We start from the raw sequence: 19,990 nt of genomic DNA, 5'->3' as shown, positions 1-19,990 counted from the left end.
AACTACTTAAAGTGTTGTGATAAGTCTTGCGATTTTTAAAACTTCAAATGCAGTCCTTCATAGTACATTCAGTAATTTATTTATTTATTTTTAAATCCTTATCTTGATTGCCATCCTGCAAATACGCCTTGTTTGTTTTTTGTTCTTGACAATTTGCAATTTTGGGAGATCTTTCAGGATAATGATTCTTTACATCTTCTTAATTCCGTTCTCCAAATACTGACTATGATTATGCCTATAAAAGCACTTACATTTATGAAGCACTAACAATTGAGAAATAACATAGATAAGATATAATTTGAATAGACTTTGATTTCACATGCAACAGTTAAACAGTAATGCACATGCCAGAATTTTTTTAGCTTCATCTGCTTGGACTGCTCTTTCACAGGCATCAGTGTGAGGTACACCTTGCAAGTGGTCTCGTTGAATTCAGTCAGAAAGATGTGGATGCAGAAGTTTAAATAAAAAGGCTCATCAGAAAGAAATCAAAACAACATACCTGTTTACACCAGGCTTTGTAACACTTAATTTTTAATTCCTGTGTGCTCAGATAAACGAGTATCTGTGCAGATGAGACTGAGCTCCTATTGGTACTCTGTGGACCTCAGTGAACTTCCAGAGGAGTGGATGGTCCAGCTGCCCAAATGTGTTGCAGTGTCAGGCCTACCGTATAGTTAAGCCTAAGTATTCAGCCTAATTTTGAATGTGTGCACTGTCTCATGAAAGATCAATGTGTGAAATGCAGCTGGTTTGACTGTTTGCCAATCAGAGCAATATATTTAACTTTATTTTGACTCTACTGTGTTTTGGAACCACATTTTGGTGCAGTGTTTAAGGATCAGTCATTTATGTGTCTCTGCACAGATCAATTATGTATGACATTTGAAAGAAAGGGCAGGAGATCAGATCAATGACAATTCATCATGTTATGTTTCATTCTGGCAAGCTGAATTGTAGGAATATTTGTGATTCCTGTCCCTGTTTGCCTTTGCTCCACAGGCCAGTGCCAGCCAGGGGTGGGAGCGGGTGGTACTGCATGCTGGGGACAGGGAGAGGCTGCTTTCTCTGACCTGTGCAGAAGGGGTAGCTAAGAGTATGTTTCCAATCTCAGCCCATGGAAGGCATGAACATGAGAAAGTGCCTCCCTTCTCTTCTATTAGGCTTTAGTACATCAGTAAAATTGCCGTTTGTTTGGTATATTGAGTTCTCTAGCAACTTCCTGGCTAGCAAGTAGGTTTGACCTTTGAAGGAGCAGTGAGATGGCAGTTTTAAGTTCCCTTGTAGTGCAGCTGCAATGCACTTGCCCTGTGTCTTTGTACTCATGAGTTGGTTTTGACCATGCTGTTATAGTATGTCCGAATGCAGATGAGGCCTCGTGCTGACTACCTCTTGTGCAATAAATTACAGGCTCATGCAGCAGTGGGGGTTGGTGGCGATTCCTTGGCAACAGGAGCATCTGTTTGCCATGTGATTCAGGGATGGGATGATGGGAGAATAGTAAACAAGAGAATTTAATTGGGAGTTCACTCCAGTGGTTCACGTGGTTTAGACAATACCCATGATATCAGCTCCAACTGAGGAGTCCTACAGCTTCTGGTAGGAAATAAAGGTGAACTTGGCTATGCTGTAGTTTATGTTATGCTCTAAAATGTAACAAAAGATGTCATCTGTTTCCTCTATCTGAACCGGGTTTACCAGGATATTGTCCAAAACACACATTTCTAGATTTTGAGGAAACATGATGCTCTTTTACTTTGTAATTGGATAATGCATGTACAAACGACTTGTTTAGCCTGCCAATGAATGTTGCTAATGCCTTACCAAAAAAAGCATATTTTTTGTATTTTTTTCCTCAGAGGCAAATCCAAGCAATGCTAGATTTGGGAAACTGTTTACTGAAAAGCATTTTCTAACAGATCTCTGAAGAAGTGCAATTGTATAATTATTATTGTTCAGTGCATACAGTACATTGTCTCCATCACTCTGTACACTGCTGCTATTAGTGCTTGTTCTAATAAATCTCAATGTACACTGTTTAAGCTGCTGTGATCTGCGTTCTGATTTATTGACATGAGAAACACCTCAGAGTATGATTTTCAAACTATTTGTTTATAAGCAGGTAAGCAAACTGACTGCTGTACAATCCTGAATATACATTGTGCAGGTTGATTTCGCAGAGGCGGGTGACAGCAGCACCAATAGCACTGAAGCAGCTCGTGCCACATAACTCTGCACAGTTCCTTTAAATCTGGCAAGTTACCAACCGCAGTCTCCAAGAAGATAATTTTCTATTTGTCAGTTCCCAGTTTTATCTTCACACTACAGCTGGTAAGAGCCCTTTGCTTTTGTCTTGTCAGCTTGCACCTTGTGATTAAAGGGAGCTCGCAGTATGTTTCTCAAGTTGTATGAGAGGGAGTAGAGGAAATGGGTTCATGGTGTTCTCTAATAGAATTGAAAAAAGAGTTGTGGAAATAGAGGAGAAAAGTTACTAGACACCTACCCATTCTAGCATCTCCTTGGAAAAAACAGCATTATGTAGATTTTTCCATTATGTGTTCCTGTCCGTTGTTCAGCCCTTAAATCAATTACATTTCATTTGAAATGAAAGCAGTGGAGAAAATAACTATTTGTTTTGGAGGAGAAGCTAAAGCTTTTTTTGTTGTTGTTTTCTGGTGTTATAAAAGAGCAAGTGTTGAAGCAGTCTGGTAGGCTGCCTGCCTGGAAGCAGCAAAGAAGGGAAAAGATATTTTTTCATAAATGTTTTTTTTCTGCTACTAGAATGTATAACTTATGTTTTCCAAACCTTACATGTTCTGAGCCTGGTTGTACACCCAGAGCTAATTCAGTTATAGGATTCTTTTAGCAGAATAGTTCAGGTTTCACATTTCTGTATATGGGATCTGTGTTTTGTCGCAAAATACCTTGCCAAACCAGCCTCTCTTCAGTGACTGTTGCTCAGCAAAAGTGCTGTAAGTGAAATGTGAAAAGTTGCATGTTGTTATTTAATTGGTTAAGCAAACAACAAACCTTTGAGAAGACAGTAGAGCTCAAGAGGGCTGAGGCAGCACTGCCAGTCTGCTTCTCTCTTCTTTGCATCTAACTGAGCAGAAAAACTATTCCTTGAGCATGAAAGTTAATACTTAAATTTAATCTGATCAAGAGACAGATGATAGTCCTTTTTCACCACAAACACGTAGGCGTGGTGGTGTGGTGAAGGGAGACAGCGTAGGCAGTTATCGACAGGATTTCAGCCTGACTCAGCTGAAGAGTTGCCCACAGAAAGCTGCTCCCAGCAGTGTTGCTGCTACAAAATCTGTTCTGAGGGAATAATGCACAGTATTTTTGCCCAACCAACATATCAAGTCTCATGGTTCTCTAAGTCACTGTTAGATTAAGTGTTTAAGATTTTTTAAATGTTAAAAACCGCAAGTATGTAATAATGACTGTTCTTGCACTGCATATGTAAAAATATTTTTCCCATTAAGTAATCATTACCTTTTTTCTTTTAATCTTATTTAGTAAGTATCATTCAAAACTAATGAAATACTGTGGACTAGCTGAGAATGTATCCTGTAGTTTATTTATACTGAGTGGTGAGTCTAATTTTATGCGAGGTCAGAAAATATAATGTTATATAACTGTTAGGGTGAGTAGTCAAGAGAGAGGTTGGGATCTGTAGCACATATCTGTGTCCCATGCTTTTTATTAAGGGTAAATATAACAGGAGTTAAGGGCAAGTTAATACAGTATGGGTAAAAGTGTGTTACAGGCATGAATGTGGTGTGAATACACTTTTACCTGTGATGAGATTACATTTGTAATTAATGTCTGACCTATTTTTTGCATGGAAAACTCCCAGAGTAAAATCAAATACTTAGTTATATTTCTCTATGCTGGCTGCCTTGGGTATATTTCCTCCCTCAGGACAGAAATGGGACTAACTAGTAGTTCAAATGTCACAACTGCCTCAGTATTCTTGAGGTTTCCTGATGAGTAGGTAGAGAAAAAAATATAATGAAACATTTTCAAAAAGTGACCTTTTCTTGGGCTGTAAGTGGATGGTAGATTCTGGTAAGGACATCTCAGTTGTTTTCCAGTTGTTTTTTGTTGTTGTTTCTGGTAAAATTTAAGCTATGGATTTTCTTTTATGTACAGTATTTCTGAGGCATTACACTTAGTCAGAGAAACTGCACTGACAACACGAGGGCACACCAAATCATCTTCAGTTCTACTTCAGGAGCTAAGAGCACTTTACAGTACCAGTTAGTTTTTACAGGATCCTACTTAGGAAAGTGATGTCTTACTAAAGCCACATACAGTGGGTTTCATGGAGTGGTGCTAATCACAGTACAGCCAGCAGCAATGCTAAAAATAAATGCTGTTCAGATGAAAGTATAACAAGAAACACAATGTCTGTGCTGAAGGGAGTTTTGTGGAGAACTAACTGCCCCAGTGCCCATCAGGCAGACAAGCATGGACAGTTTGAATTGTATCACAGCATGCAAATTCTTTGGTTTGTAGTTTTTCTTTGGATGTTGTGACACCACAGCTACAGTTCTCTACATCCTCACTGAGGTTGGGTTTCAAGGCCACAGAGCTTTTCTCCAATGCAATGTGCTCACCCACAGATGCTGGCTGAAAGGTTTAACCCATGGAGCAGCATTCCTCAAAGGAAGGGCAGTGGTAAGCCTGCATTAAATCATGCTGGGAAATCTGTTTCTAAGAGATTTGTCATCACTAACCTAATGATACTAGATGATGAAAGTGGTCTCATTATATGCCGTATTGTTTATGTAATGAAAGACAGACCATTTCTCTCATCTGAAAGATGTGGCCTCTCCTCTTAGTTAATGGGTTTAAATGCAAACATGCTGTCTCAGCAAATCTCTCCCTGGGGTACTGCTTTTGCATTTCTCACTAATAAATGCTTTGCAGCTAACACAGCCATCTGCCCATTCAAAATATTGCCAATAAAATCAGGGTAATTAGAGATAAGCAGAAGTTGGGATATACTATACACTTCAACCAGCAGTGGTCATTTAATATGGTATTATTGAAATATGTACACTTGAAGCACAACTCAAGTAGCCTTCACATCCACATCTGTGAGCAATGCTCTCCAATCTGAAGGTGAGTCTGAGCCAACAGAACTGCTGGCAGAACATATGCCCCCTGATCCCTCTGTTCCCTCCTCATCATTAACATAGCTCTCATGGGAGGGCAGTGAGGAGGTACCCAGAGCTGTGCAACATGTTCCCTTTTCATCCTGTCAACAGAAGCTGCTTGTGTAAAGGTGAATGGGGGATGAGGTCAACCAGAAGCCATACAAAGGTAAGTTGAATGTCACATCTTGCAGCCTCTCATCGATGTAACGCTTTCAGAGCGGTCGGCTTCAATGCACTGATTGCTGGGCGAGTGCCACGCTGCAGCACAGCCTCTCCTGGCAGGAGAACTCATCCTGTGTGCACTGCAGCATGGACGATGAATGTGCATTGTTGCAGTCTGTTCTGTGACACAGCATAGAGGGAGGCTCTCAGAGAGTGCCTGGGCTGTAAATCTGAAGAGTAGTTTTTCGTTTCAAAACCTTTCTAGCTGGTATAGAAACCATTCACACACAAAGGTCCCCTATACGTAGCACGTGACAGTCCATTAAAATACCTATATTTCTAAGCCTCTCAGTATTTTTTATTTTTTATTTTTTTTGCCCCTGGATATATAGATTGTAGTGGTATATTTAAAAGGATCCAATACCACAAATAAATCATACTGTACATGTGGGAACTTAAAACATTTCAGGCCTAGGCCTCCTATGAGTTGCAGCCTTTAATTTCTGAGCTTTGTAATTTTGATATGGTCAATTAATCATGCTGCCTAGAGAGGTCCCCATAATGAACTAATTAAGTTTCAGATACACAAGCAGTGACTATGGTTTTTTACTGTTTTACCAAACTGAGAGCTTGATAGTCTACACAAAATTAAAATACTGCCATAGCTAATTTAATTGTTCCACTATACTGCATAATTGAAACAGCGTTTGTGAACTGATTTAAAGTTTCACCGCATTCAAACTAGATAATAAAGAAATCCAACATGCAGTTATCTGCTGAAAGCTTTCATCTGGCTTTAACTTGCTCTTCTTCCTGCAATGGTCTCTTCAGTGCAGACAGTTCCCTATGAGCATAACACCAAGAGACAGCAGTGTCCAGCAAACTGCTGGATCAGAGTTCAGCACAGCATCAGCTCTGGGCTCCGGAGGGACGTAAGTCATAGCATTAAACTATTTTTCGCTTATACAAGAGAATTGCTAGACAGGCTCCACTTGGCAAAAAAAAAAAAAAGTAATCAAGCGATGCTACAAGTGCTTAGAACAGCAAAAGAGATGGAATCATGTGTTACGCAACTGCTTTAGGGGCATTCCCATAGGGAAAGGAAATCCAACAGGAATAGCAGAATGCTCACTGCAGTCTTGTGGAACTGTGCCTAGCGCAGCTGTCAGCTATGCAGAAAACAAAATTACAGTGTGTTCTTCTGACCAGGACATGGACTAAATGCCTGGTAGTCCCACCGAACAAGGAGGACACTTTTACCTGCAGAGTGTCGTACTGCAGCTCGGATAAAAGCACTTTAAGAAGAGAGAGAAAATATTTGTCCATAAGAGAAAATTGAGAGCCAGCACAATGAAGTGGGAAAAATGTTAAGTTTACCAAGCTTGATCAGAACGCTGAGCAGAACTGTTAGAGTCTTCAGCAATCATCAAGGTGGGTTTAAATGGAACAAATCTTAAGTATGACCACTTTTAACTAGAGTGTTGTAGTTACACACGGACCGCTCTCCTGTGCATCTAAATAGATTGGAAAGCCACTAGATTATGAAATAGAAGTATATCAGTGACCAATATTATCACGATATAAGCATGAGCTCTCCGATACATATAATAGCTACGTTCAAATGTTTTTTCACCACTTATCTACAAACTACAGAGGTATTACAGACAGCACTCTTTTGTTCCCATAAGGAAGCCCAGCCTTCCTGCTGGGTTTCTCTAGTGCCAGGTGCTGGGTATTAAGACAGTTTTTTCTTCACCTATTTAGATCTTTTTCCTCTGCATGAGGCTCCTCTTCTCTCTGTGAGACTCTAGCAGCTTTAGCTACCTCTAGGAAGAAAAACACAATCTAGGAGTGTGTTTATTAAGTTCAATAAAGCTAATTAAGAAAAATGGCCCAGAAAATAATACAGTTTTCAGCTCCGTGCATTTGTGACTTCATATAAAATTCAACAACTTTAAAAATAGTTTTTTTGTTAAAATAGAAATTCAACAATTTCTAGTTATTAACTAGTCTCTGTTCGCTTTGAATGAATGCAGCTTTTAAATCTATTTAGAAATAGGTATATAGTATAAAATGACAAATTCATGTAACAAGTGCCATGCTTGGTCCCAATAGATGTCATTTTTGTTACCTCAGATAATGTAACAAGATCTCTGTGGCTGGGACCTCGATTTTTAGGGAAATGCTCATGCCATCTGCTGGGAAGTTTTGAAATTTGCCAAGAATTTTTTCACTAACTTTTTACTAGCTTTCAAATGTTGAATATTTACACCAGTTGTTTTGTTATTTTTCTTTTTTAAGATCTGTGGATATATGTAACATAGCAGAACTCCTTAAGTACCTTTGAGCTAAGTAATTGCACCTGTTTCTATGCCAAGAAGTTGATTATGATGAAAGTGATGCAGGCTTAACCCTCTTGAGGGAAGCTCTGCCTGAGTTTAACTTAGTTTTGACTCAGACATGCAAAGTTAGTAAATGTTTTCTGAAATGACAAAGCTAACAACATTCTCTGACCTGTAGTATGAAAATAATACAAGGAAGGTGAGTGCCATGCAAGCATATCCAGCAAAACTACTCATTACAGGATTAGTGTTGGATCATACTGAGTATGGTCTGTTGCCAAACAGTAAGTGAGAGACGTAAAAATGCATATTGAATAAACAGTGGTTAATAACCTGTAGAAGAAATGTTGTCCTGTCAAGCAGTTATTATAAGATATGAGATCAATCTAAATCAGATTGGAACAGGCAATTTTGATTTTAGAGTTTTCTTAGAGTTTTTTCTTTTTATAACCTTTCAAGTTTTGTTAATGTGTTTTGATTGAGTAAATAAGCACAGAGTTTGTTTTTTTTTGTTGCTAGTGCTGTGGAATATGAATGACAGGGACTTGCTTGCTCTAGAGGTTGTGGAGAAATTGCAGCAAAATGCTGCAGCTCAGCCTAAGTACGTCTACGTGATTCTCAAATATCCCAGGGACGCTGACTCCACCACCTCTCTAGGCAGTGTGTTCCAATGCCTGACCTTTCTTTCGGAGAAGATGTTTTTCAAGTTCTCTGGTGCAACTTGAGGCTGTTTCCTCTCATCACTGTTAGTTGGGAGAAGAAGCTGACCCCCACCTCGCCACAACCTCCTTCCAGGTTGTAAAGAGCTATAATGTCCCTCTTGAGCCTCCTCTTCTCCAAACTGAACAATCCCAGCTCTCTCCGCCACCCCCTGTAAGACTTGTGCTCCAGACCTCTTATCAGCTTCGTTGCCCTTCTCTGGATGCACTCCAGGGCCTCAATGTCTTTTCTGTAGTGAGGGGTACAAAACTGAATATAGCACTTCAAGGTGCAGTCTCACCAGAGCTGGTTGTGTTATTTCTGATACAAGCCAGGATACCATTGGCCTTCTTGGCCACCTGGGCACACTGTCAGCTCGTGTTCAGCCAAGCATTGACCAACACCCCTGAGATCCTTATCCTCCACGCCGCTTTCCAGCCTGTAGCATTACATGGGGTTGTTGTGGCCAAAGTGCAGAACTAGACACTTGATCTTCTTGAACTTCATCTCATTGGTCTCAGCCCATCAATCCAGCCTGTCAGAGTCCCTCTGTAGAGCCTGCAAGTGGAGTCCATGAGAGGAGAAAATCATGTCTCGAAAGTTAATCATTGCCCTCAACCTTGCTTGGCTGAGATGGTACCACTGAACCTCATGCTACTGACTGCTTGAGTTCTGCTGTGCAGCTGCTGCTGAAAGGAAACACTGCTGCAGGAGCCTGCTGCTGCCACAAAGCTGTTACTGAAGCACTCTGCCTGTCGTTGCTGGCAAAACAGGCCAAGATGTGGCTGTAACAAGGCTGCAATAAGCAGTGACGTGTCAGTGACTCCTGGCAGGAAGCTGAGGATCACAGAAACTGCGGTCTTCTCAATTTATGATTGTAATTTTGATTTTTAAGATAGTGGCATTAAACTGCAGTGGAAAGGACAAGCATTTCCCTATCAGTTTACACTGGTAATGCATTATTAATGATGCAGAACTAGAGAGCTTAGCTGGAGGTCTGTGAGAAAGGTTTTCAGCAGCACTCCTAGAAGCAGGGTAGTTCAGATGCTGTTGAGTATTTTCCAAGTAAAATATAGTTTGATTAAAAATAAATAACTAAACAAAAATTGGTAGTTTTTTTTTTTTCCAAGCAATTTGTTTGGAAGAATACTGCAAAGAAAAACATGGGCTTTGGATCTGGAAGTTACACTTGAGGCAGAGCTTTTTGTTATTATTATTTCTAATGTTGTAATATGTTTGCTGCTGCAACCAAAAACTTTGTTAAACAGGTTGGTGATGGAGGAAGACTAGTGCCAGTGCCCAGCCTCAGTGAAGCCGATAAGTACCAACCTCTCAGCCTTGTGATTAAGAAAAGAAAATGTTTGCTTTCGAAAAAATCTAAATTTGCTTCGACACCTTTCACGTTAAAAGACATTCTTGAAGGAGAGAAAGAAATTTCTGCAGGTAAGTTTTCTATTTATCTTCAAAGCAAAAAAAAATGCATGTTTTCCCATTACTACATGCCAGTGGTTGTGGTTTCATCTGAACAGGTAGCGTAATGGTTCTTCAGTACATATGTAATAAAATTATTTTGCTTAGTCATTTAATAAATATTTAGGAAAAAAAGTGTAAGGCTGGTTAAAAAGGAAAACACTTTTGGGAAAATTGAAAAAAAAAGTTATATTTAAAAAAAACCCAATTTTTTAACAGATCCTGTTGAGCCTTGTGGGTTGTTTTTTTTCTCACAAATTGCAATAGATATGTTGGTGTATAGTGATTATTTGCTACTTGATTGTAATTTTCACCATTCTCTATATACTCACATTTGAATATGTAGCACTGACGTAAGCTTTGCAGCTGTTCCCTCTTACTGATCTCGTGTTGAACTATGCTCTGAAAAAGCAGAAACATTTGGTGACAGCAATCTAACAAGTAATAGGTTTTTTATAAGCTTTTTTTTCCCATGTTTGTAATATTTTTCTCATATTTAAAGAGTTTAACTGTGTTTGTCTTTTCAGAGCAAAATGAGAAAGTTTAAAGTTTCCTTGAGAAGTAGAAGGTGTAAAAATTGAGCTATACTGCATGCATTTCCTTTTGCATTCCTTTAAAGAGTCTGGGCAATTTATAGCTACATGATATGTTTTCTCAAAAGAATTTAATTGCTTAATTTTATTTATTTTTTAAGCATATTTTAATAAAGGTATTAATTGCACAACAAATACATGAACTAAAAACTCTACTAGGAAAAAACAGTATGTGCACAGGAAGACAGAAACGTCTGCTGACCCCACGGAGAAGTGATTGCAGGATACAAACAAGTGAAGAAAATCCCTCTCATCTCGCATTCAGGATGAGTCAGCTAGCTTGTCCTCAGTGGAGGGGAAAGAAAAAAAAAAAAGTTAAAAAAAAAAATCTCATTTAAGAAGACAGAGGAAAAGGTTGCAAAATCTCATTACAAAGTCTTTTCTGTAAAGGCTAGAGGTCATATGGAGAAGGTATTGTTCTTTAATGTGAAATAAAGAGAACTGTAATTGAATTTTCTTTTTTATGTGACAAATACAAGCATTACAATCATTTTAGTATTATGAAAAATATAGGAAGGGGTTTTTTTTGTTAAAGATACAGACAAACAGGATTAATTCTAGGTGACTTTCTAATGTCACTTTATCCTAAAAGCTCCGAAGAATAAGAAAAAAAATAATTGGATGCCCAATCCCCTGATCTATCTGCCCTGTTTGTATTAATTTGGCAGGCAACCAATGTGTTCTAATAGTTTTCTGTTAATATAATGGAAACATGTTTGAGGTTATAAAGAAAGCATTACAAAAATGCTTTGGTACCTATCCTGTTGCTGTGTAATAGATTACCAGAAATGTTTGAATGAATGAATTAGACTTAATCTGTTGTTTTCCTTCAAATTAAACTGGTACTTTCCAAAATCACTAGGGACACGTGGAAACGTGACAAGATTTTCTAGGTAACAGCTAAAAGGCAAAAATAATGTTACTAGCAGACCTGTGTTGCAAAAATGAAAATCAATGTAAGGTTAACTTGTCTTACATCTAGAAATTTTCAGAACTCCTTAATGTTATTTTACATAAGAAATATGTAAATGTAACTCAAAAACAAAACAAAAAACAAAACAAAAAATAAAAACAAAAATCCACAAAACCAAAAACAGCACAATAATAAAAACTTAGTTCTACAAGCTAGAAAGGAGGAAAAATTGCCTGTGTATAACAAGTCTTTCCTATGTGTTGTTAGGTACCAGGAATGATGTATCAGCCATGTTACCTTTCTCTTTATTCCTAATTTTCACATTATATGCAGTCTTCACTGTCATTTTCTTTGTGTTTCAGAGTCTTTGTCATTGCACTCAGAACACACAGATTATCTGTTTATCCTGCCTCTCGCGATATAAGAGAATAATGATAAACACAGAAATGTAGAAATAGCCCTAGTCATAATTTCATGCTTATCCCATGCATATCCCATGTGGGAGTATGGGCACAGTTCTGCAAAGAAGAAGTAGAGAGATGCCTGAGTTCCTGCACACTCTCTTTCCATTAGTCATCAGTAGTAACACTGATAAATAAGCACACCACACAGTTGTGAATTTTTCATCAGAATAATGGAGTATGAACAATACACTTTATTCTCTTCTTTACATTTATTCTTTATAATTTTCAAATAATTAAAATACTCTGTTAAAAGAATATAATGCTTTGTAAAAATACTATGCTCAGATCTTCATCACACAATAGTTATCTTCTTTTATTCAGGTGTTTCATCCTACCAGTTGCTCAACTATGAAGACAAATCAGATGTTTCACTCAATGGTAGAAGAGGAAATCAGATAATCAATGATGTTGGTTTTGATGTTGCTGGATCAGATTCTATTGCCTTTAAAGCTTCATTTGGCATAGTGACCAAACACGAGGTTGAAGTACCAATGCTGCTTAAAGAACTTACTACAAGGTTGTGTTACATATTTTGGTTCTGCAATTATATTTCATACAATTAAGTTGCTTCTCTGAAGAAAATGTATTAATGCAGAAATTGTTAGATTCTGATTATTTTTGAAATTGTAAGGTTTTGATTATTTTTATGCAATCAGTAGTAGTCGAGATCAGATGTTTTCCGAGTTCTCTAACTATCTGTCTAATGAGTCTCAAGTTCACCACTTCAATTAGATTCATGACCTCCTGCATAACACAAGCATATAATTTATCTAATGAATTATTTTTTGAATTATAGTGCGTCTTTCAGGAAAAAAAAAAAAAGATTATAGTAAGGAAGAGTCCACCAAAGACTCAATGCTATTCCATACTATTCCAAATTTGAAATTGACTTCAAATTACATTAGCCATCCTCTGGTTTTGGAAGTAGGTTGATTGCTATGTTGTTGTCTGATAAATTAGAGAGATGTATGTTGCCAAAATTATTTCTAGTGTAAATAATTCAATATTTTATTAGATTATTCCCCAAACTTTTATTTAAAAAAGAAAATAGATCTATTTGATTTTTTTTAATAATCTTCTGCCAGACTCCTATAAATGTAGTCTTTTTCTCCAAAACTTATGCTAGCTCTTAACACTGAAAATGCACTTGATGGTACTCTAGTGTTGGCACAAATGGGTCTTTTTCTGGGTGATCATCTCCAGTTTATATTTCAGTGATTGTCCCTTGCCCACAGTGTCATCCCAGTGAATCCCAATATTGCAACTCAGTAAAGTATTCACTATGCTTAGTGTGACATTTGATGTTTTCAAAGATGCTTGTTTTCCTAGTAGTTATTCACCAAGCAGTGCATATCATTTGGTATTCATAACCTCTTTTATTCTGTACCTAGCTGCTACCATAACTTGAGCTGGAGTTAGTGAGAGAAATTGGTCATAGTCTTCCAATAAAAATATAAGACTAAGAGCTAGTGCCTAGGAGATTCTCCTAGAAAAAAACATTTGATGATCATTCTGTATTTATAGTTTATGTAGTATGTTGCAGTTATAGTTCATACCTATTAGTTAGCTAGTTTTTAATTCATTTAGCATATGCCAGATTCTAGAGGTATCATTTTAAATTTCTGAAACAGTCACTATCATAAGCATTTATAGAAGCTTTTACTAATCAAATTCGTAACTACATTTAAAAAAGATGATTATAATTAATACAAGACAGTAGGATTATATCAACTTTAAAAAAAAAAAAAGTATTAATTAGGGTGTATCAACACCTCCTTAATGTCAGTAAATATAGCATCAGCCTTGAAATTTTCCAAGATATCCCATGTAACTTAACACTTGTATATTATTGGCTTTCTTTGAATCTTCTGGTGATTTTGTTTCTGGACACTGAAAATCAACGTGAAGTTTCCAGAAACCTTCTCAGTCAGCTGTTTTATAGCAATGAGACAGAAGTTATGGTGATTTTTTTACTGACTTAAAGTTCCTAATTATGCAATAAGCTTTGTTAAATGCTAATAATCTCTGAATTTCCTATTTGTCTCTCGCTTGATTTTAGAAAAATAAATTTTGATCATTGTCTAGTCCATCAAACAAGGAAAAGTAGGATGGAGATTCTGTGTGTAGTCATGGAAAGCATTAGGACAACAAGGCAGTGCTCATTAACTGTTCATACTGGGATGCGTGGAGAGACTATGAGGGTATGTTTGACAAAGTTCTGTAATTTAAGTGAAAAGTCAAACAACAAGCTCATTTTTATAGATTGTTTGGCTGGATTTGATTGCATTTTTACTGAAGTAAGCTCAGAAAATTCTGAAGAGAAATGAAGTTTATTGCACTGATATAAAGTGCAATGAGAACTTGGATTTTTTTATTCACATTGCTTATGTGAGGGATGGGAAAAGCATGGAAGGATGAATAGACAATGAGCTGTTTCTCTGGGTGAAGTCTTGGCAGAAGTTTGAATGTTTGAGAAACATATAACCTATCCTTCCTTCCTATTGATCTTCAATAGCTCGTTACAACTTCGGGTTGTGACTGTTGGCTCTTACTCCCTGCCCAATTTCTCCCTCCCTTCTCCTGTCTCTTATCTATACGTTTGAATAATTGAACTTTCAAATCTTCTGAAGTTTGCCCTTTTTAAAATCATTCACGTGATTTTCAAAAACTAATGCAATTTAGATTACTGTCTTTGTATAAATATAACAGTGATTGAAAAAAAAAACAAAACCTTTATTTGTGAAATTTGATCCTCAAAGATTCTTCATGGTAATGTAGTTTTCATATGTATTTAAATATTTAAAGTATTATTTTGTTTAGTTTTTCATTTTGAATTTTTTTTCTTTTGATGATTTTCAAAATTATAGTTTCACATAATTGAAGACCAGAATAATAAAGGACGGGACAAAGCCATTGTTTTTCCTGCACATACGACGATTGCTTTTAGTGTATTTGAACTTTATATTCGTTTGGATGGGAATTTTGGTAAGTCACTTGCATTACAATTAGTGTCATTACTGCAACTGTTTATAGTAGTTTTACTTTCTAATACAGTTTCCTTGTTCTTGATATGCGTAAGCCCAATTTTATAAAATGGAGATACTTTAATTTTATGTACACAAGTAGTCTGACTTTCTAAGGGAAGCAATTACTTAAAAGATAAACAAGATAGTTACAGAAAAACAGTTTGTCATGGAAAAATTTCTAAAAAATAATAGGACTTCTTTATGATGATGATTTTTCCTTCCCACAGTGCTCCATTAGCAAGGAACAAAATATCACTTGCTTTCTAGCTTTTAAAGATTATCTGATCACTTTTGTATAAAATGGCAAAGTAAGAGACCTAAATAAAGAAGAAAATGTGCAGGACTTTTAAACGAAATGAGGAATTTTGTTGTTGTTTTTGGGTCTTTAAATTCAGTTGGATACGTTATTATGTATATGGCTAACTGAAGATATTTACAAATCACAATTACTGAAAACAAATGCAAAAAATGTATGCAGCTCCAGTAAGTTTCTCTCGTTTTTAGGGGAGTGATGGAGCTTGTGTTTGTTATTGACACTGAAATGTAGCCTGTAATGGTAGAAATGTTGTTTTAAATTAATAATAAATTTGATTTTAGTACATGATAATACCACATAATGTTAGATAATGTTTCAAACACCAGATTTACCTGTACATAAATACCAGAATCTCTGCAGGAGTCACAAGGCTGTTTCAGGAATTGCTTGACTCTAATTAAGATTGTGGCTTTCTTTAAATAGCAAGATAAAAGATTAGGGAAGTGATCTGTACCACTGCAGATCTATACAGCAGTATCTGCTTTTGAAGTGGCAAGTATCTTTTAACATATACAATTTTTACATTCCAAGACAGAAACTCTGCATTTGAAAGCATTTATTTAATGAGCTGTGAAATACCTCTGCCATTTTGTAAAAACTTCAAATACAATCCCAACTGTGCATAATTACCTGATTAAAAGTATGAGATAATACAATACAGTAGTTCCTTACATTCACTTCTGTAAATCTCAATATAATTTTCCAGTTTTTAAGTGTCTTATTTTAACTTGATGCAATGGTAGAAACATGCAAAAATAATGTTCTTGCTGAAGTCGGGGAAATGATGAGTTAAGAGGGTATTTGTATCTGCATAATTAAAAAGAATTATCAGTTGAGGTTTGGCTTTTTCAGTTTCATGCAGTCAATTATCCATATATTTTACTTCTGAGGTTTTCTCTCAATTTATGGGTGGAAACTAAGGTGATACTTTGAATTTTAAAAATCACTTTTGTCAGATGATTCTGCATTGGAAGAGGGGACTATAAAACTCACAGCCTAACTTAGAATTCTTACGTTTCAAATGAGAGATCTCTGTAAAGATATGTTTCTTCTTCAGATACAGGAGTTCCATTAATATGATATTGACTGTCTTAATTCCTTAAAACATGCAGAAACTCTGAAAATGTAAGTTGGAAGCCACCAGCATGCTAAAATTTGCACTGATGCTGTATCATTTGATTCTGTGCTAGTACAGTGTACAGATTTGTATTAGGAATTAGGTTACTAGCAATTAACAACAGCACGGATGAATTTAATCCCGCTAACTTTATCAACCTATTATAGATTAAGAATATTATTGTGTTGTACAGCTTTGCTATTGCATTCTTCTAAAAGCTTACATTTAATTTTTACAGAACTGTGTGTGACTCCAATTGCAAAGGGGGGATTTGAAAAAGAGAAATCTGGATCATCTTCAATGAACAAATTAAGGAGATTAAAGCATAATCTCTTTCATCGAAGTATGTCTTTTGATAATGTATAAAAAGTGTATTTTTGGTTTTTGTTTCTAAGATGGACATTTAAATAGGAAAATTTTTATGCAAAATATACCTAATAAATTCCTTCCAAACAGAAATGATTTCCAAGTGATTAAACTTATACTGACAATCTTTTTTGTAAATAAATTTATAGTATTGCTGTTCATTAAAACTAAAGATCTTAATTTATGGCTGATAAAGTAATAATCTGTTAAGATTAAACTTATTTCATATGTTCACAATTTACATGGAGTATCGAAGTCATAATCTATAAATAATATTTCATCTTTATGACAAAGTTTAAGTATAAAGCAATATTAATTTAAATATTAGAATGTACTGTTTAGGCTGCATCATCGCATGACAGGGATATTGGCAAGAAACCACTGTAGTTCTCTTTTCTTGTTCTGATGTGAACACAACCACAAAAATAGTATCACTGTATGTAGGCTGATTTCTTTTGGATACCTCTGACTCTATGCTACTCAAGTTTGGGAACTTCTGTAGTCAGCGTAGAGCAAGATCCTCTACTTTTAACAAACCTTGGTCTAAGTATTGAGGAAGGCTGCTAATCTGAAAATGAAGAGTACCAGACACATCCTTCTAAGGGCTGCTCTGTATAGGTGGTCTTGCTCTATTGTATTCTATTCTTGAGCTCGTATAGCCTAAACCATCAGTTGTGTTTCAGTCTATCCTAAGGGAACCGATCTTCAGTGGGCATGATGCACCTCACTCTCTGTAGCTGCCTAGAAGTTGGTTATCCAACCTAAACTCATTACTCCCTGAAAGGAGAGAAGATAAGTAGTTTTCAAAGCGACTTTCCTCTGAGATGTCTGGATGCTCAGAAATTTGCTAGGAGGTCAGTATGGAAAAAAAAATGGAAACAAACAGAATAAACAATTTTTAGAAAATAAATTCAGGAACAAAAAAAGCAGGAATAAAAACAAGAAAGTATGTAGCTATGTAGTAATTGGCACTTATTTTTCACAATCTTGTATCATGACCTTAACTTCTAGAATCATTTGTAAATAAATATTTCTATTATGCAAGTCATATAAAAAAAAATAATTCTAGTTTCTGCCAGTATCTTTTGTGAGATTAAAGGAAAGTTTTCACCACCCAAGGCTTTTGATGGGAAGTGATCTATGGTGCAGCATGTTTAGAATGGATTCATGAATCAATTGTTATTTCTACAAATTGTTTCACAAATTGTTTTGTAAACACTTCATAATGTAATGATGAATTATTGGTGGTTTTTTCGTGTGTGTGTGTGCATTCTTTTTCAGATAAAAGAATAGTGAGCATCGTCCCTAGCTCTGATGGTTACTTGGAGGACCTTTTTACAGACTACTATGAGAAAGCTGCAAGCATGACTGATCTCTCTACAAGCTATCTCAGAGATGGGGCTCATGTCCGAATTAATTTACTTAATAACAACATCCCCAAAGGTCCTTGTGTCCTTTGTGGAATGGGAAGTTCTAAAAGAGAAACAGTCTACGGATGCCTAGAGTGCTCTTTTAATGGACAGAAGTATGTAAGACTGCATGCTGTGCCCTGTTTTGACCTCTGGCACAAAAGAGTGAAGTAACTGCTGTAGGTAAGTGCCTGTTGTTACAGACATGGGCATAACTGGGTGCCACAAAGTTTTCAGAGTTATTACATGTGACTCAAATAGTTTAAATGCAAAATAGTGGAAGTGCAAAATATTTTATTACACTATTATTTTCAACTTATTTGCTTCACAATGATCTTAATTACTTGAAAATGTTCCAATGCATTCCCTGACATTTTGCTTTCCATCTTTCTAGTACCTTCACACTTCATTATCATAGTGAAAGATGTACTTTTAAAATGAATTTTAATAATGTCAAAATATATACAATAACTTATCTATAAAGTTGTTTACACAAACTTGCTTTGAAGCCTCCAAATGTTGCCTTTATCTACACTGGCATATAATTGTAAAATGAGAATATTTGTTAATAATTTAGTGTTCTCATGAATGTTTAATTGAAGTATCAGATTAAAAAACATGCTGAAACTTACTTAGCTCAGTCTAATGTTTCATTTACAAAAGGAAACTACTAAAACTAGGGATAGGAGTTTAATATTAGGATGTCATTACTAAGAAGTACCAGCTAGCATATCTTTAGTGTTTGGATTTTAGGTTACAACTGCTCTTGACTTTCATACAATTTATGTGTTCAGAAAAAAAATGTTTAACAGAGAAAGCTTAGGAAATTTAAGAAGATAACAGAACTAGATCCTTCCAGCTAGACTTCAGGCTGAAGTTTTTTTAAGTAGTTCTCAACCACAAGAAATAAACTGTTCTTTAGAATATATACTCCAGGGGGCACTACACAACAGCATTCAATGCAGAGATAGGGAAAATGGTTGATTTGTGTATAATTCAAGCTTTGCTATTGCTATGTTGAAACAGGAAAACAAAATTTGTACATTTCAGAATAATTTTAAGCATAAAGCTGTATGTGGAAGTTTATTTGCTTGGCCTGTCATCTTCGTACACCTGATTCTTCCATGTTGAAATAAATTATAATTTGCCCTCAGTAGAAAAGTATGATATACAAGTGTTATGATGACACTTGCATAAGCAGGTAGAGTAACTGTATATAAACTATAGGAATATTGACTTTATTATATTAACTATGAGAGTTCTGTATATTAACTATCACTGTTTCTTCTTTGTGTTTTTTCCAAAGTGAGGGAAATTAGATGCCCAGATAAATACTTATGCTTATACAGGAGTAATTTCTATTCTCTTCCATCTCAAATAAAACATGGTATTATAAGTTTCTAACTTTTAGCCAGTTTATTGAGCAGTATTATCAAATTTACTGTAGTCAAGGTTTAAAATCCCCTTAAAAATACTGCATGTTCATAAACGCCAAACTTCAACATAAAATAACTATAATACTGATTTTAAAACATTTGTATCTTTATCTTGAAATTTCATTTCCTTTCTTTTAAGGCTTTTTTATAGATAAAAGTAGTACAATGTCCTAGAAGCTATGGAAACCCTTCAGTTACCTTCCTGGGATTCTGTTTTTCTGTTTGGACTTAGAAGTATTCATTAGTCATTTTCTAAATATGTCAACAAGTACTGGAACAATTTTTTTTTTACTGATGAGACAGAAACAATCATTTTGATCAGCATTTTACACAGTAAGAAAGACCAGTAATCAATAGTGTAGATTAGGAAATGATACAGGAAAAATAAAACGATAGATCTTGGTGTTTTCCAATTTTATTTATTTTGTAACATCTAAAATATTTTATTAGCTAAATGTTAAAAGTAGTATTTTACAGTCATCTTAGAAATAAAAAAGATGCCACTATTA

The 19,990-nt window shown here is 35.8% G+C and overlaps 1 protein-coding gene across 1 annotated transcript; it reads left to right on the top strand.

The window, feature by feature from the left end:
• The first annotated feature begins 2,134 nt into the window (after window positions 1–2,134).
• Window positions 2,135–19,990, top strand: PJVK (pejvakin). Its single transcript, XM_019617097.2, has 6 exons — window positions 2,135–9,814; window positions 12,133–12,328; window positions 13,871–14,012; window positions 14,679–14,796; window positions 16,509–16,613; window positions 17,918–19,990. The coding sequence occupies exons 1-6, from the start codon at window positions 9,604–9,606 to the stop codon at window positions 18,217–18,219; spliced, it is 1,074 nt and encodes a 357-aa protein (XP_019472642.1). The 5' UTR covers window positions 2,135–9,603; the 3' UTR covers window positions 18,220–19,990.

This window comes from Meleagris gallopavo, chromosome 7 (assembly GCF_000146605.3).
Source record: "Meleagris gallopavo isolate NT-WF06-2002-E0010 breed Aviagen turkey brand Nicholas breeding stock chromosome 7, Turkey_5.1, whole genome shotgun sequence".
NCBI classification, from domain to species: Eukaryota; Metazoa; Chordata; class Aves; order Galliformes; family Phasianidae; genus Meleagris; species Meleagris gallopavo.
This window is presented reverse-complemented; position numbering and strand designations above follow the sequence as displayed.

Excerpts from the sequence above, each read along its gene's own strand:
- PJVK (XM_019617097.2), top strand. The coding sequence starts at position 9,604 with ATGTTTGCTGCTGCAACCAAAAACTTTGTTAAACAGGTTGGTGATGGA. Across the intron at positions 14,013-14,678 it reads TGCGTGGAGAGACTATGAGG|TTTCACATAATTGAAGACCA; the intron begins GTATGTTTGACA and ends TCAAAATTATAG. Across the intron at positions 14,797-16,508 it reads TCGTTTGGATGGGAATTTTG|AACTGTGTGTGACTCCAATT; the intron begins GTAAGTCACTTG and ends TAATTTTTACAG.